At 45.2% G+C, this 17,654-nt stretch overlaps 1 protein-coding gene across 2 annotated transcripts; it reads right to left on the reverse strand.

Moving 5' to 3' along the window:
• Positions 1 to 449: 449 nt before the first annotated feature.
• Positions 450 to 17,208, reverse strand: rush (pleckstrin homology and FYVE domain containing family member rush hour). Of its 2 annotated transcripts, none has more exons than XM_084577383.1 (9): positions 17,086 to 17,208; positions 15,677 to 15,741; positions 13,311 to 13,448; positions 12,630 to 12,693; positions 11,900 to 12,028; positions 11,097 to 11,203; positions 10,266 to 10,428; positions 9,675 to 9,820; positions 450 to 3,225 (listed from the first exon to the last, which is right to left on the reverse strand). In XM_084577383.1, the coding sequence occupies exons 1-9, from the start codon at positions 17,099 to 17,101 to the stop codon at positions 3,019 to 3,021; spliced, it is 1,035 nt and encodes a 344-aa protein (XP_084433509.1). In that variant the 5' UTR covers positions 17,102 to 17,208; the 3' UTR covers positions 450 to 3,018. The 2 variants fall into 2 exon arrangements, with proteins under 2 accessions (XP_084433509.1, XP_084433510.1); XM_084577384.1 differs by lacking the exon at positions 17,086 to 17,208 and adding an exon at positions 16,207 to 16,409.
• Between the last annotated feature and the right edge of the window lie 446 nt (positions 17,209 to 17,654).

Genomic DNA, 17,654 nt, shown 5'->3' on the forward strand with positions numbered 1-17,654 from the left:
AGTTCCGGTCTGTCCGTCATTGTTTGTGCTGCGTAGCAACACATTATAGAGATGCAACATGCGCCCAGATGGTGTATATACATCTTTTGCTTGTCGTTCTGACTCATCTGCACTCTACTGTCCTTGCACTCCTGCCCACGCCACTGCCCGCTTCTTCCTGGACCAGGATTCATCAGGGAATCATCACGGCGGCAAGCAGTTGTCTTCTTCCTTCTTCATTTAGTCACGCCCATCGTCATGCCATGGATCTCATCGACAAACTTCCTCGTCCATGATCGGAACGATTGCTGGTAATGTTACGGACGAGGAAGAAGCGGGCAGTAGCTCGCGCTAAGCCCACCGCAATTCATTAAATCATCTCATAGTCATCAGACATCTCTCTCAATTGACTATTTGGTTAGCAGAGGATGCTAAGCAGTCAAGCGTGCTTCATGCAGTCCAGACAAAAGTAAGACCCATAGACAATTTTATTGGATCAAAAGTCCTCTGGTTAAAAAAAACACGTCTTCCCACAAAAAACAAACAATACAGTTTCTTTCCTGTGGTCGCTCTGGTAAGAAATGATCTACTTCTGTTGCTATTTACATCACACTCATACGGATGCACACGAGTACTGTGCTTTTCTTTGAAACCTACATAATCTCTTTTGTCTAATGGAGCGTACGTCTATTCATTTGCAGTGAAGGCACTTTGAGGCAAGTGTACAAGGACCACGCAACACACACACACTACCAGACCCTGACTTACTGGCAATGACAAGGCCTACATACAGAAAACAAAACAGGCAAGAATTGCTGCAACACAGACAGCACATATTAAAAAAAAATTACTTTGTTTTGTTTGTGATTGCTATCTACTCCTGCTCCCTCTATGCTTCCTATAAATTCCCATCGAAAAAAAACTAAAACACAAGGCCTTCACCTTCAGAAGACATAAGGTAGACCAGCACAAAGGAACACTGCATTAAAAAGCACAAGTTACACACTGCTCGGTGCAAAAGAACAAAACATATACATTAGCCCTAGTCTATGCTACTTAGGCATGGGCATGAAGCGCCACTTGAAGACAGTTCATTATGAGGGAATAATGAGCTACCACATGAATCTGACAAGCAGAGACGTCTACCAGTTGTTGACACAGTGCAGTCAAAGGGGGCACGGCCTGAAGGGAAAAATTGTTCTCAACAAGTTTTGCTCCCCGAGCGCTCCCCTCAGTACACTTATGTGCACGGCTTCTCTATCATAACAGCAACGTGTCCACTGGTGACGTAAGCCGGGAGGGGTCTGCTATGCCACAGGCATTCCAACTTGCTTGAACATCATAATTTGTATACATGCCGTGACCGATATGTTTAGCTCAAAAATATATGCAAACAGGCAGTTCCAAAGCACAAGGCTAGAAGGTAGTACAATACAAGAAAGGTCAAGCACTTCAAGATGATTCAGTTCATGCTCGAAAAATAGCAAGGCAAGCTTACAATAGAAAGCACCTTCCATGCTTGTGTTCTCTTATGAAAAAGAAGCTGACCAACATGCGTGTCATTCTTGAATTTGATTCATGATGCAACAACACAAGAAATGTTTGTTAATAAAGGCCAATTGTTCAGGGAAAGCAACATGCCACAACTAAGACAAGAACCAAAAATTGATATAAATTAGTCATAAATGAGAACAAAACGCTGAATCATTTCCCTTTCCTTGGTAAGCGACCCGAAGCAAGCATGTAAGCGTGGCCCCATCTGTACAAAGTTCAATGCTGCGACGGATGACAAAGTTCCAAACTGGCAGGATGCTGCGTCTTGGCAGTTCAACTGCGACGCAAAAGTGGTAGATCATGAATCGATAACGGTACAAAAATGCTACATGGCTTATAACGTTCAAAGCAAAGCGAAAATACTAGCATTTCACACAACGCAATTCTCTCGAGACTGGCAGCATCCAGACGACGCGAACTACATTCACATTAATTCCACTATATACGCATAAAGGCGACGACTCCAATGCAATCGCATGGAGAAGCACAGCTATGCAAATAGGCAGACAAAAAGAAGAAAAGGGAAATGTGCTACCGCAACGCGGAAATGGAAGCCTTGATGGCAGCTTCACGAAAACAGCTGTAATTTCAGAACCTTCGGTAGAAAAAGATAGCTGTGCAGGAGTAGCTACACCAGAAGTGTGCCTTCCATGTTTATATTGCTAGTATCGAAGTGCATCCTGTTTAGTAACTAGCAAGTCGCTAGATCCTTCCCACTACATATAGGTCAAGTGTGTATCCAAAATAAGCACACTTGAAATGCGCTGATCTAGAGTTAAATAACTCTTCCATTCCAAGTTGTGCGTAACTAGGCAGCATATGGCCGACAACAGCACCGCCCTCTGATGTCTTGTACGCAGAGATATTGCACTTCCTCAAAAGGGGCTGAGTGAGCCCGACGACACTTCGTGACATTGGAGTGTGTTTCGGTAATACTCCCCTTGGAAATTCCAAGCAGTTTCCTCTGAAGAATATACAAATGGCAGCTCACATCGATGGGGGCCTTGGCATATAAAACAGCATTGTCATCTCTGCGCTTCAAAAACTCGTGCATATGGATATGAACACCACGTGCTACTTGTTGTGTGCTACGAAGAGTCACAAGTGTCGACAATATCTTCCCCATTCAACACGTGTTGCAATTCAACTGAAACATGCATGACTGTTGTGCATACACTGCAGTGTTTTGGCTTGAAAGGCCCAACTGTCTGCTTAATAACGGGGAACTCCAAGCGTTTGCCATAATGTAACAAATCGAAATGCACCCTAATTGCAAACGGGCGATTTCAAACCGTAACTTTTCAAATAACACTGCGCCGATCCTGGATAGCACCGAGGCGGTGGCTTTTGTGGAAATGCGAGGAGCCTGCACCACACCAACAAGTGCGCAAGTTCATTGAACCCAACAGCAGACAAAGTATTTCCTGGGCAAAAGACACCCTAGGGGAACCAAAAATAATAGCAAAAGGCAGGCAGCAACTGTCGCTAGTGTCCGTCTGGATGTGGCTCTCCGCCAGCCATGGAGTCCACTGCTGGAGCGTCTTCCTTGGAGCTTTCGACAGCGACGGCGGCAGGCGCAGTTAGCGAGCTGTTAGACTCCGTTGGAGGCGTAGACGCCAGCACAGCCTTGGCCTCTTCAGCGACCTCCACTTCGGGGCTTTTGGCATCCATCATGTCCCCATAGAATGTTGGCTGAAAAAAAAAAAAAAAAGAGTGGTGCTAAATGGGGCTGCCTGCATTACAGCAGAAGGCATAGCATGCATGGAGCTTGTTCTTTTTCCTGTGCTGCCAGCAGTACTAATGACCTGTCATGATGTAATAGTAAAACCCCGTTAATACACAGTTGGTGAGATGTGGGAAAAGTATGCACTATCTGGTAGTACACCTTAACCGACCAGTACAAATTTGCCATTATTCACACTCTGAAATAAGAAAAATTTAGGCACAGTAAATTTTCCATGAATACATATACGTGCTAAGTGCGTTTTATTGAAAAATCCATCATTTTCAGAGTTGCCATCGTGGCAGTCGCGCAGTAATAACAATAGTCTCAAAAACGGCGAGACTGGGGGGTAAGTAAGTTTCATGGACGTGCTAGTGCACTCTTTGTAGTTCTATTTTCAGTAGAATGAGTAAAGATCAACATTTCCTTAACTGTCAGTATGCGATACTTTGGTCGAGTAGGCTTCGCACACGCACTAACGCAACAACTGATTTGTGCTTCGCACAGCACCAGCTACAAACAAAAGACGGCCCCACAAAACGCGCGCCACCTGCCCGCAACACATCCAAAAACGAAACAGCACCCACAGGCCAGCAGCGAGAGGTTGGCACGAGCGAGCAGCACAACCGTGCGCGAGCAGTATGATGATGATGGCTACAGCGATAGAGCTGGCACGATGCGTTCACGTCAGCGCAGCCGACGCTTCCTGGGCTCCCCACTGACATGGGCATCACCGCATTTGTCGGAACACGGCCAAAATGGCCGCAATGTCATATCGCCGGCAGTTCGCACATGATAATGCTTTCCGGAAAGGCAAAAAATGTTTCATGTCGCAGCACAGCCAGCTAAATTGCAACGGTAGGAACGCATTAAGCGGCAGGCACTTCGTGAGCCACTACGTCTTAAGCAGTCAGCCAATAAATACATGGGTTTCAATGGTGGGTAGGCCGAGGAATTCTCGCAACTATGTTTTAACCGCAACTACTTGGTATGCGGGTACGTATTAATGAAGTTTTACTGTACCTACAGGGAAATCTCTACCACAACGAAGTATTCTTAATTCCCCATCAGCAAATCATATAGACAAAGTGATTACCATATTTACTAACATAATGAATCCGTTCGCACAATGAAACCATCCCCCAAAAAGCAGACAAAAGCGTTAGTCGTTAGCATGTTCCTTCGCGTTCCTTGACAGAGCATCAAGATGCTGCGCAGCTCATCACAGCGTGTTTATAAGTTCGACCTTAACTCCTGCGGTGTGCATGTAAAGTGGGGGTGGGTGGAGGGGGAGGTTTGTCCGGATGAGCAAGTCTGGTCTTCAGTATATTCACTTTATCATGCCAACCGCGATTAGAAAAATGACCAGCACCCAAAATTTTGCTGACCTATTTTTCAGCAAGACGTCTGGGGCTTCATGTGCATGTCAAAATGAAAAAAAAAATATATATATATAGTTAATATGCATGCAAATTAACTACACTGTAGGAAATTTAAATAGCATGCTATTTGGCTGGCTCATTCGTGCTGGCGGTCACTCTCCCAGACAAGCGGCAGATAGCGTGAGAGCAACTTCCGATAAAACAGGTCTCCGAGATCTGCGCGCACCTCTAAATGGTAGGGCAGAATTTGCCGCAAGTCTTTCAGGCCACACTCGAGTGTGGCAGGCAGTGTGGAGTGCCATTTCGCTTTTCGTTCACACTGCAACATGCTTAATTTACTGCTTTAAACTTCATGGAACCCACAGTGCCATCTTGTGGGAAACCGCAAAACAAAGTGTGATGGGAGCACAAAAACGGAGGTATGCGCAGCATGTTCTCGCAATTAAATTTTGCACCTGGGCACAATTTTGGCTGTGTTTGGTTAATGTGAACATTTGCTGTATCAATATGAATATGGTGCGTATGCTTAATTCAAATAGGGTTTTGCTGTACATTTTGCATTTGCAGCAGGACCAGTCAGGTTACCATATTTACTGCACACAGGTCGACGTTCCTTTCTTTTTTCCCCTCCGAAAACCACTACAGTAGAACCCCGCTGATACGTTTTTCATGGGACCGTAAAAAAAAAATGTAAGAGCCGGGAAACATAAGAGCCGGGAAGTAGGACAAATTGAAAAATGACAGTAGTGGGCAACTGAATGCATTTATTGCCATGTTATCACTTGAAGAAATCATGCAGCGTTGTCTGTTGCATCTTTTCGCGTCCGGTGAGCACAACTCGCTTCTCCAAAAGTTGCAGTGCCATGTGGCTCTCGCGATCGTCGCGAACGTACCTTCTGAGAAGGTCCAATGCCGCCACAGCCGATGTAAACGTCGGTTCCGGCTGCGGCGCATCCTCCTCCTCCTCTTCCTCTTCGTCGCCACTGTTGTGCGCGTCTACACACTCGGCCACGATCTGGTCGATAGTCATCATCTCGGAGGTGGCAACGGCATCATCCACAGACACGTAATCGTTGTACACGATCCCGTTCGCGCCAACCGCTTCCATGGCCGTGTCCAGTTCGCAGTCCTCGGGGGTTCCGGGTTGTCCACGGTTCCTGGTTCTGCTGCGCTGTCTGCGTCGCCGAAGCACTTCGCAAAGCAATTCCTGACCGTTGTGGCGGTGACAGCACTCCATGCCGTGGCCAGATAGTGCATGGCATCCAGGATCGTAATGACAGTTGGCTGTTGCCCGCGGTCCACAGAGGCCAGGGATCGCTTCACGATGCATTTCCTGTAAAAATGCTTCACGTTTTTGATGATGCCAGCATCTAAGGGTTGAAGGTGGCTGGTCGTGTTGGCCGGAAGGTAAACCACATTGATGTTCCGCAGTGACGTAGTGTCCTTAGGATGCGCGGAGCAGTTATCTAAAAAAAGGACGACTTTTCTGTCCTGACAGCCCATATTCGAGTCCATGTACGCGTGGAACTCGTCAAAAATTGCGCACCTCATCCAAGCCTTGCTGTTGTTCTTGTAGTGGCAGGGCAGGTAACATATATTCTTTAGGCAACGTGGGTTTCGAAATTTGCCAATGACCCACGGCTTCATCATCTCGGAGCCATCCGAGTTGCAACACAACAAAACGGTGAGACGGTCTTTGCTGCATTTTCCGCCGTGGTAAGCCTCGCCTTTCAAGCTAAGCGTCTTCGAGGGCTGTACTTTGAAAAAGAGCCCGCTTCATCGGCATTGAAAATGTCCCTAGGTTCGTAGCCGTCAATAATGCGCGCCACGGTCTCTTTCCAGCTGCCTACAGTAGCCACGTCCACGCTTGCGGCCTCCCCATTCACGGTTTGGTAGCAAATTCCGTGCCTTCGTTTAAATCGGTCGATCCAGCCGTTTGACGCACTGAAATCGACGATCCCGAGCTTGTCTGCTATCTCCAGTGCTTTTTCGCGCAAAATGGTGCCATCAAAATTAACACCTGCAGCTCTGGCTTGCTTGAACCATTTGTACACCGCCTCGTCAAGCTGCACGTGCTCCGCACCGCGGGCTTGCTTGCTTTTGATGTCAAAGGACCGGGCATTTGCTTCGATCTCGTTTCTTTTCTAAACAATAGAGTTGAGGGTGGATGGCGTAAGTCCCAGTTCCTTAGCGATGCACACCCGCTTCCGCATTGGGTTTGCATCCACAGTGCGGAGAATATTCAGTTTATCCTCCAAGGATAGCGCTTTGCGCTTTCTTGATGCCATCTTGCTGTATTTACGTGCTGAACGGTTGGCACGCGCCAGGTGGGCGATTGAGTGCGCTGGACGCGTGTGCACACGACCGCGGAACGAATTCACAGCCGGAAAATACACGCGGAAAGAGTCCTAAGCTCGGCAATCGTGAAGTCAGTCGCACACACACCAACCGCACAAAGGATGGAGCATGGAGTAATGAAAGACAGCAAGACGCAAAAAAAAAAAAGCGCAACTACTGCTGCTGATGATGATGACGCAGCCTGCCCAAGCGTCACTAGTGTCCTCTGTAGACACGCCAGCAACGCTAGGCCAAGCCAGGCCAAGTCAATTCGCCGAAAAAGTAAACATGGCCGTCGCTGCTTGTTTTTCGGGTTGGCTTGGGGTGCGAGTTCACAACGTATCATGCGGGAACGTGTCCCAAGCTACGACGTAACAGCGGGGTTTCTAATACATGGAAGTCTATGAGAGTCATGCTGGGACTTGGCCACAAGGACATAGCAGCCGGGAAAACGCAGCACCCGGGAACGCAACAGCGGGGTTCTACTGTATCTCCGAACTTGGAAAGGTGAATGAACGCAAGAATCGCAGCAAGGGCAAGGTGCAAACCCATCTAAAAGCCAAGAAAAAGATGGAAAGGTGGCACCAAAGACCTGCCTTCTGGACAGTTTCAACCCTTCACAAACTACAACTTCTGCCACCATTGCAATACTATCAGGAGAGCTATGCAAAGAGGGCAGCACGAAAATATAAACGAAGTGCCTTGGCACCATCGTCGCATCTGTCTTGACACTCTAGAAGAACATCTGTAAAAAGAAACCTTCTTTCCATTGCTCAGCCATGCGGCACGTCAATGCTCCTGAGCGTAGGCAATCATTCTCTAAGCAGGTCGACCATCTGTTCTGCTGAGGAGCAAGAAAATTGTAACATTGCCATCAGCTACTGGGCAAGCAGCGAGACCATCTCTCCAGTGGTAAGCTTATAGCAATATGTTAAATAAGCACTGGCAGCCCAGTGATTCTGTTGCTTGACCAATAACTCACTCTACACCTCCTTTCTTTATACTCTGTTCCAGCTCCCATATTTAGGGGGTTGATTAGCTTAACGCTTCAGCCAATACAGTAGTAAAACCTCATTACAAGAGACACTCAAGGAACCCGAAAAAGATGTTGCTTGTAAGCAAGGTCTCCTGCACACAAAAATTCTAAAAGCACTGTGTTGATCAGTTTACTGCACCTCAGCATATAAATGCATTCACACGCATTAACAGAAAATTGTTCAGGAAAGCTTAAAGAAGTCATTCATACTAGCATGTATTTTTGAGAGTGTAGTGCGTATTCCTTCCCAAATTCTAGAGGTAAAGCACTTCACTTTGCAAGCTTTCCTGTTGCTCTAATACCTTTGAAGCACTCCTACATGCTCGTCACCCTCAGATGCTGACACTTTTCCTCTGAAATGTCCTCGTAGTCATCTTCTGTGGAACATGTGCCATTTATATGTATCAGCAGCGCGAACACAATCAGAGGAAAAGAAGAATAAGAAGGACAGAGCGCTGAACTTGCAACTTTATTAGAGTGCGGGTTTCAGTTTCCTCTAATAAAGTTGCAAGTTCAGCGCTCTGTCCTTCTTATTCTTCTTTTCCTCTGATTGTGTTCGCGCTGCTGATACATATGGATCGTTACCAACTAGCCCGACAGATCGTGTTATGTGCCATTTACTTGCGCAAGAATTTCAGGTAAGCTCTTTGGGAGCACACAAGATTCACATCTGCAGATACGAATTCCTCAAAAGATTCTAGTACCTCAGCAGTCTCTTGGATGCTTGCCCAATCTTCATCTTCAAGGAAGCTTTCCACAGTATCCACATATGGGCCCTCTTACATCATGTCACCACATTTAAAGCCTGCTTGTCTTAAACGGTTTAACACAGCTTCATTTCTAAGGACATTCCAGACACCTGAAATCACTTGAACAGCAAATTTCGCATCATTTACTATCGTACAGTATTGCTGCCTGTCGAGCAACAGGCGTTCTACCAACCTTGTTTCGTACAGCAACTTGACAGAGTGCATAATGCTTTTGCCTGTTGGTTGAAAATAGGGTGTGGAGTTTAGAGTGAAAAACAACTTTGGTGGCTTTGAGCAAGAGAACTCTGGTGCTTTTGGTGCTGCAAGGAGCATTGTTCACAAAGAGAAAGACATCAGGATTGTGAGCTTTCACCTTGTGATCAAATTTTAACAGCCAGGAGTTAAAAATGCTGGATGGCATTCATGCATTTTGATTTGCTTCATAGGTGACAGTAATGCGATTCCAGTGGCTGAAACAGCGGGGTCGTTTTGACTTTCCAATCAAGGGAAAGACTTCCTCAGTTCCTGACATGTACAACAAAAAGGATGCTGATATGGAATAAAATTTAGCTAAGGGAATCTGAAGTGCATCATGTACGAGTTGGTACGCTTCAGCTGCACTGCATGAGCACGCCTGAGCTGCGTCTTCTAAATAGTGAAGAAATTACTTTAGGGACCTGAAAAAGTTGTTCTTAGTAACCAAGTGTCTCTTGTATGCAATGTTGCTAACATGGCAGACATAAGAAAACCAATCAAACCATTTTCAAATGTATCTTATAACGAATGTCTCTTGTAACAGGATTTAACCAGTTAGCAGGCAGAAAATTTCTCTGGCGTCGCAAAAGCCGACAAACAGCCAAGCTGTTTGTTTTCACCCTAGTTTATATAAATTAATATATGAACCTGAAGAATACCTTTTCATCAAATGTCAGGTCATCCATGTCCTTGGACAGTCCATTGTCTCTGGAACCATCTGCCTGTTTGTCGTCATCGTCAAAATCCGAGTCATCCTCCCCAGAGGAGTCGGCAGTAGCAACTGGTTTCTCCGGCTTCTGATGAACTGTGAACCCATGCAACAGCAACAGAACGTAATATCTAAGCAGGAACCAAGAATGCGACAAAATACTGGTTGAACAAGCCATTACAACGCCAACCCGCAACTGATGGAGTGACACGGCAGTCCATTAACGCACCTCGCTGATAAAAAAAGAAAAATTGCGTTGTATGAACCTTGCTCGCTGATACTGAACAGACTTTCGCGAGTTAGTTCTGCATTTTTTAACCAAAACGTTTAGCCAACAACGTCCTTTGGTGCATGCACAGAAACTAAGAGCACCCAGATTAGCAAGCAGACCATTCACAGTGCCAAACAAGAGGCATGAGTATTGCAACACATTCACATAATCTACATATGTTCTCCATATCAGGCCCAGAAGGATGAAAGCAAAGATGTGTAAGGTCTCTCAACACTACTTCTAAGCTGGAGCAGAGAGGGGCACCCTCACCCCTTGCCATGCCGCCCGTGGCAGATTCCAGGATGGACGCCCTGGACAGGGCATCGTAGCAGGTGAGGCAAACCCGCAGGGGCTTGCTGGACTGAGCCGGTAGCAGGAACTTGCGGTTGGAGCAGGGCCCACACACCACAGTGCCACACTTACGGCAATGATGCTAAAGAAAGACAGAGACCAGTGTCAAAGAGCCGCCCACTGTGACAAACTCCAACTTGCATGCGCTCTCGTCTTATTCTGACCAGTTCCAACTTTAGACTGGTTTTCGGAAGCACTCTTCTTTGCCATTTCCTGCATTTTCTTTGAACAGTTTGCCGTCACTACATGCTTAGTCTGTGTTAGGATAGAGTACACACATTCATCAAAGAGATGCGAGACTAGCCAAAAGTATTTGCACGAAATGACAGGGCAGCAAGATTCGCAAGTATGCTTTAAGGAAGACATAAAAAAAAAAACAACGCAACATACAAACACAGGACTGTCCATTACTGTCGTGAGGAATTTGAAAGGCAAAACGCAAAAATGAAACCAGCTAGCAGAATAAGCAAAGACGGCAGGCAGAATTACCGATAAACACTCCCTAATGACGTGCAAAAAAACTGTTTTCTTCTAGAAAAATCACAGCGCTTCTTGCATTATTTTACAGTTTCCAAACTGCAAGTCCCACAAGAAGTCCATATAATTGCTATTTCTTGGATTTCACCGCAGATATCTGCAAGAGGATTTTGGCACAAACTTCAATTTCTTTACTCCTCAAATGCCACCGTGCTCACTGCAGAAGCATTGAGGTCGTCTTGGCTCTGCTTGAGAATCCAGTATTCCACATACCCGACGGTTGAGCATGGTGAATTGCGTTTTCCGGCAATGCATGCAGTATCCAGCCTCAGCGTCGGGCACCCATACGGCAGCGTGCTCCTTAGTTGGGTACTTCCCAGCTGGCCAAGTGCAAAAAAGAAAGAAAACCACAACACAATGTCACAGTATCCCCCTCATGCGAACTGCTAATGTTTTTGTGGCAGGTCGAAGAAGAAAAAAAAAATAGGACAGTTAGAGTGTGCCAAGCAGGGGTCCTACCAAGTCACAGTCGTACGTGCACTATACAAAACATGACTTCCCGGTGAGGGTAGACGAGTCAAGCCGTTTTTTCTTCGGTAGAAAGAGCAAACAATTGTTCTGCTGCATCGACAACTCGTGGTTTCCTCAAGAACCAGAAAATACGCATTATCTGCACTGACATCATCAATCTACAAAAGCTCTTTGAAATTGACTATGGTTTAATATCCAGACAATGAAACGGTCGCGCTGGGCCCACTGCAGAGAATGCAGCAGATCTAAACTGAACAGCCTCATAGACCTCGCTGGTTTATTATCTTCACGGTTCACCGTACATGCAACCTGCTGCCATTCAAGCTGTGTAAAAACTGTACAGAAGCCTTGATCCAAGTTCCTGCTCGCATGCTGATCAAAATTTGAATTGAACTGGCTAAGTCGAACTAACATGAAGCATTATGGTGACACAATTTCACCTGGCTCCCTCAACAATTGGCTAGACATACCAAGCACCTTACAACTCCAAACATACCACCCTAGCAACAGGCACTAGTACGAGTGCAAAATCAATTGCTGTATACTTTTCCTAATTGTGTCCTCAACGCATTTGTTGATGTGGGCCATCCACTCTGTCTTTTCGGTGGCCGTCGCCGCATAGACCGCAAATGACTTGGTCGGGGTCCTGATCAGCCAGCCATTCTTCAGCCCAGCTGCACATCAGAGCATGCGACAATCAACACGCACATTAGGCTAATTGACAATGCAAAGTTTCCTGAAGCATTGGCTGAGTGATATCACGTAACCAATAGTTACACATGTCTACAGGCTCTTCCGAGAATCTGAGACTGCACAAATAAAGTAACAGAAGAGGGCAAGGCAGAACTGCTGCTAACTAAGCTTAGGCTGGCTCACAACTCAAAATGCAACTGCCATTTCAATGTTACCACTAGTACTTGTGCTCACTTCAGCATTGTGATGCGGGAATACAGAAAATCATTGAATACCACAAACTTTCGACATCTTGTGCTTTTTTTCTGCTTCTGTACAGAGCTACACAAGAACATTCATGCAAGTCAAAATTACACAATTTTTCAACATTGTCTACCTTGGACAAGCCACGACTCTCAATGACAGCATAAATGTGCAACAGCCATTTTTGGTAGGCAATGACATTATGCAAGGCTATTACATGTCACTGTATATGCAAGGCACACAAGGTAAACACGTCCTCACAACACATTCTCAATTCCCTGATCAAGAATGCTCCAAGCTGACTTCAATATGGCCGCTGCAGACAAGTAATTTACTCACTTCCATCATCTCCAAGGTTATCCAGCTTGACTTCTTCCAGTGGAATAATGTGCTGTTTGTTGTACTGTTTAGAAAAACAAACATAAGCAAATTGAACACATGTATTCCTATTGTTATATAATGATGTGAAACAGCAGTGTTAAAGCTGTAATGCCTTTGAGCCATACTATGGAATGACCAGAGAAAATCCCTGCATTCTGCAGGTTTGTCTCAGCTCTCTGTTTCCATTACACAGGTTGACAGCAGGTGCAGCCAGCATGATGCTCACTTGTATAAGCACATAGTAAGAACAGACTGAACAACTCAAGAAAAAACTACTTCTTACTAGCACAACCTAATGAAACCTCTTATTTTGTCACAATTTAGCAATATGCAGCAGGCTTTGCCTTTTGGTGCAGTCTGGTGCAATTGGTGCAACAAACCTATTACTGCATTGAATTTCATGTACATAGTATGCTATATACTGCATTCATTTTTAACTACGTTTTTTTTCTATGTTCCTTTCAAAAGCTCTGACCGACAAGAATACAGCATGCACTCGTTAACAAGAGAAGTTTCTCAAAGAAGTAAAAAGAGGACTGGAGGATGCTTGGCCAGGTTAAGCACACCTACCGCACACTAGCACAAGTAACTTGAACCTGCCAGTTTCAAAAACTTGTCCCAATTTTACGCAGTGATCACCTTCTTTTTGTTGATCAGGATGTTGCCGTAAACCAGGATGTCATTGAACAGGAAGAATTGGCGTGGCTTCTGCTTCTTACGGCACATCTTTGTGAGCACACCCTCTCCAACAAGCACACGGCCCTGGGAGGCCAAGGGCTGCAGGAACAAATGGCCGCCAACATCGTTAACACAGGATACTCATGCCAGTGTATGCAATTGTACAATGAGGCAACTTGCACGCTACTTAGAGAGCGTGCAGGAATTCTGCTCCCTGAGCGACAAGAGCACACTGAGGCTGCTGCGGTTTCGCTCGTTAAGAGACCTCCTGTGGTGTCACAGCGAGAGGGAGGAAACGGCAGTCATGTTGCGGCCCCTTCAGAAGGGACGCTCCTCTGAGAATAGCTGTCACACGCCCTTCCGTTCTTTTCCCATCAGTCTTCTGGTCACCTCCCAGTGCTGTATGGGCTGTTTTTTCAATATGAAGCCATGCACGGAAAGTGAGGAAGACCGCGACAGTCAGGAGCACCACAGCAGGGTGGATAAGCTTTCTCTCCGGGCTCCGCGTGCACTGCGAATGCTTGCTCTGCCCTGTGTTGCGCATGCTTAACCCTTTGGTTGGCCGTGCTATGGGTTGTGCTGAGGTCTGGGAGGTTAGTGCAGTGCTGCGTAACAGCTTTCTGCATAATAAACACTTTTGCTCTATATCACGTGGACTTTCGCTCCTTCAGAGCAAAAGTGCAGTGAATGCTGACTGTGCCCTTCAGCTTGCTCTGGCCCGAACTTGCTGTATGTAGGTGAAGTGCCACCTAATGACAGCATACACTTTCACAGGTAACCCCACAAGCGTTACAAATGAGTGATCAAGTTTTTTGGCAGTATGCGAAAACCATCCGAAAACATGGAAAGCCAACCATAAGCAACAACACGATTCATAATGACCTTAAACCTTTTCAAGGGACCAAACACTGAGCAAATTATGTCATATGATTATTGCTGAAACGAAAAAAATCTTGCCTCGTATAGTAAATAGTGAGCACTCCAATGCCTAACGACAAACAATTTATAATTTCAATTCAGCACTGAAATTGAAAAGTGCCCCTCTGTGGTGAAACAGTGACTATAGATGTAACCAACCATGTGAATCAATGTATGTGGTTTGGCATGCGTGCTCACACAACTTATTTTTTCTATGCCATTTATTGGCTAGGCCACAGGCTTAGTTGTGCCTGCCCATTATAAAGGAAAGAGTCACCTGTCACCATCAACACCACCACAAATCTTGAAGCGGCAACCAAGGTTCATTAAAGCATTTGTCGACAAAAACATGTCGCTGTGCCAAAAAGCTTTGAGTACAGAACCCGAAAAGGACACTACTGTATGCTAAGAACGTCTAACTACTAGGTATCTAGCAGGCAAGATCTATACTAACTTTTGGCACATTGCTTTCACCTAAATGCAACTATGACTGCACTTGTTGGTCGCAGTTTCCAGTATCGGAATACATAAAAACGGGTGCGTGCACTAATAAAAAAAAAATGGCTGCGGAATTGCCTGGCTAAGCTAAATGAGGCTTAGGTGTATTAGCATGCTTTGCCATTGCTTAGCTTTGTTCATCTTGGCTTAGCATTTCCTGTTTCTCATTAAACTTCGACATAACGGCTCCTACACAAATGACATTTTATAGCTTTTACACGTCCACCAAGGCGGCAGAATACTACCAACAGCACTGATAAGTGGCCAGAGTAGAACTTCTGCTCCTTCAACACAGACACAAGCATGGCGAGCGAACCTTGCTGCTGCTCTGAGGAATTTTTCTAAAGCGCCGTTTTAATAACGCTACAGAAACATGCCCAGAAGTAGCCCGCCTCAACTGGGACGAAGGGTTCAACGTTCTATTCCCACCTTAGTCTGATTTTCCCTCACAGCAAAACTAGTTTACTTTACATACTGACATGTTAAGATAATGACATTCAAGTCATGGTGCAATCTTGTAATCACAGTTTATGTGATGCTTTTCTCCAAAACTTAATCAGCACACATAATGTCATTTCTGTTAATGATCCATCTAGCGCTAGCAGACTAAAAATTATTTTTTTTGGTGTATTAAGAAAAACGAAAAAGACTTCAATAAAAGCTATGTGTGGTGACCCTCCCCCATAACCCAGGCAAGAGCCCATGACTGTACTGCATTGATGGGAATAACAATGAAAGATGAGGTGTGGACTGATAAGACAATACGCATTTGGAGCAAAATCCTGACAAGTAAGCCCATTTTCTTATCCGCATTTGCGGCTTAAGTGAGGAACACAACTACCATTCCAAAGCACTGTACAACGGTGGAAATTATGCGACTCTACAATTTCAACATGAAATGTCTCGCATACCTGGCCTGAGCTCCCAAAGCAGTTTTCGATGTTCGCAATCCGCTTGGCATTTGCCCGGGTATTGACTGTGGATGAACAAGCAACAGGAATACAAAGGACAGACATATATTTCATTATCAACTGCAGAATTGAGAAGACCGAAGAAGAAAATCAATTGAACACATTAAAGGCTAATGCGGTAAAAACTAAAATGCACTGTTTTGCTACCTGCTTACTGGGATATTTTGTAAGACAAGTTATTAACATAAATAGCAAACTTTTCTTGTTAACCAAAAACGGCTCAATAAGCGGCTTGGTCACATTTCCCCACCGCCAATATGCGGTTTTAAACTACTCAGCTGCGAAGTCAAGCCTTTATAAGTTCACATCGATGATCGAAATCTCCGAGGCCCTTCATTAAGGCTTCCCAGATAGTCATAGTCGCTTTGGGCTGCGCGATCAAAATGCGAAATGGCCTGCATGACACTGCATCACAGATTCACGCTTTCTGAGCACAAGCAAAACGAACAATAAAGAAATATGATGCTTACCGAAGATTTCATATTTCTACTTCAACGCAGCCGCAACCACCCCCAATGCCAAACAAAAGAGTTGTTTAGAAACTGGATTAAACCGCTCGGGTCGCACAAATACAATGCGAAACTAGGATTTACATTGCAGTCCGTCACGTACTCTGGGAAAGTATAAAATGAAACGTAGATCTTTTTCCACCAGACACGATCACACTGATGGCGGTAATGCATCATTCATTGTGCGGAAAAGCATAAAAATGCTCCCATCCTTTCTTTCTTCAGATAAAGCTGACACAACTGCTACGCTTCGTAGTAGCATGACTCACGATGAAGACGTAGGGAAACATCGCATTGAAAAGGACCAAACACGCTTCTAGCTTGCATGCGTCATGTCAACAACCGACGCGACCCTGGTCAGAAAAGCGAGCTACGGGCCAAGAGTAGACCGCGTCCGTGCTTCGTTCGGATTCTTTTTTTATTATTATTGTTACTATTCATCGGAGCAGCCCGAGTAAGGCCGTTCATTCACTGTCAAATGAACCATCCCCAAGAACTAGCAGACACGGGCAAAGTAAAAACCATAAATCAAGTTTCTAAATCAAACACGACGCATGTTGAAGTCTCGCATTTCCGACAAGGCCCAAAACACGCATCTTCAAATAGGTTATTTATAAACTTGCACGGCGCAGTCGACACCACATTGACAATGTGGGCGTACCGCGCACACCTTCAAAGCATCTACTCGACTAAAATTTCCCACAAGGATCTCGCAACTCAGCTCACAGAATGTTCATCAGAGCCACTTAAATCGATTAATACTGCACACCCTGATCGTGTAAAAAGTGACGGTACTTGTTTATAAAGGCACACAAACAGCAAGAGATCGCACAAACTTACCCAGACTGTCAACCATCTTGAACCTCACAGTGGTGGTGAGATAACCTCAAACGCAGGCCATTCATGAGCAATGCAAAAGAATGCGTTTTAAATGGTTTTAATAAGACTACTATGTTTTACACCTAAATTGTTATATATATCATTTACTTTTACAACGTAATATTAATAATGCTGCTTATAGGTTACAAATATATAGTTGATTATGCTAACACTGTGGAATAGACAGTGGGTCACCATGCAGTGCCGTGCAAACGTTGATGCAGTGGTGACTGCGGGCGACCGCGGTTCTGGTGGGCGCTAGAGTCCTTAGCAGATAGCACGGCAGACGAACTCTGCTTGAAATCGTTCTAATCACTTGGTATACCAATCTTGACACAAACAACAGAGCACTAGCAAGTGATTTCTTGTTAGCACTTCGCCAAGAACGATCTGTTACCGTCTTGCCAAAGCTTCTGTGTCAGTCAAAAACGGTGGTGATTTGCATTCATCAAAATCACCTTAAGCGACAACGGTAAGAGTCAGAAACCCTATGGCGAAGACTATAAAAGCAAGGGTCTAAGCATGTGTAA

Source organism: Amblyomma maculatum, chromosome 8, assembly GCF_055883805.1.
Source record: "Amblyomma maculatum isolate TAMU_Amacu chromosome 8, ASM5588380v1, whole genome shotgun sequence".
Classification (NCBI taxonomy): domain Eukaryota; kingdom Metazoa; phylum Arthropoda; class Arachnida; order Ixodida; family Ixodidae; genus Amblyomma; species Amblyomma maculatum.

Bases quoted from the DNA above. Each gene is read 5' to 3' on its own strand.
- rush (XM_084577383.1), bottom strand. The intron at 12,694-13,310 runs GTGATCACTGCG...TTTTCTAAACAG, and splicing joins TCCTGATCAACAAAAAGAAG to TACAACAAACAGCACATTAT. The intron at 10,429-11,096 runs GTATGTGGAATA...GTCTTTCTTTAG, and splicing joins TCACCATGCTCAACCGTCGG to CATCATTGCCGTAAGTGTGG.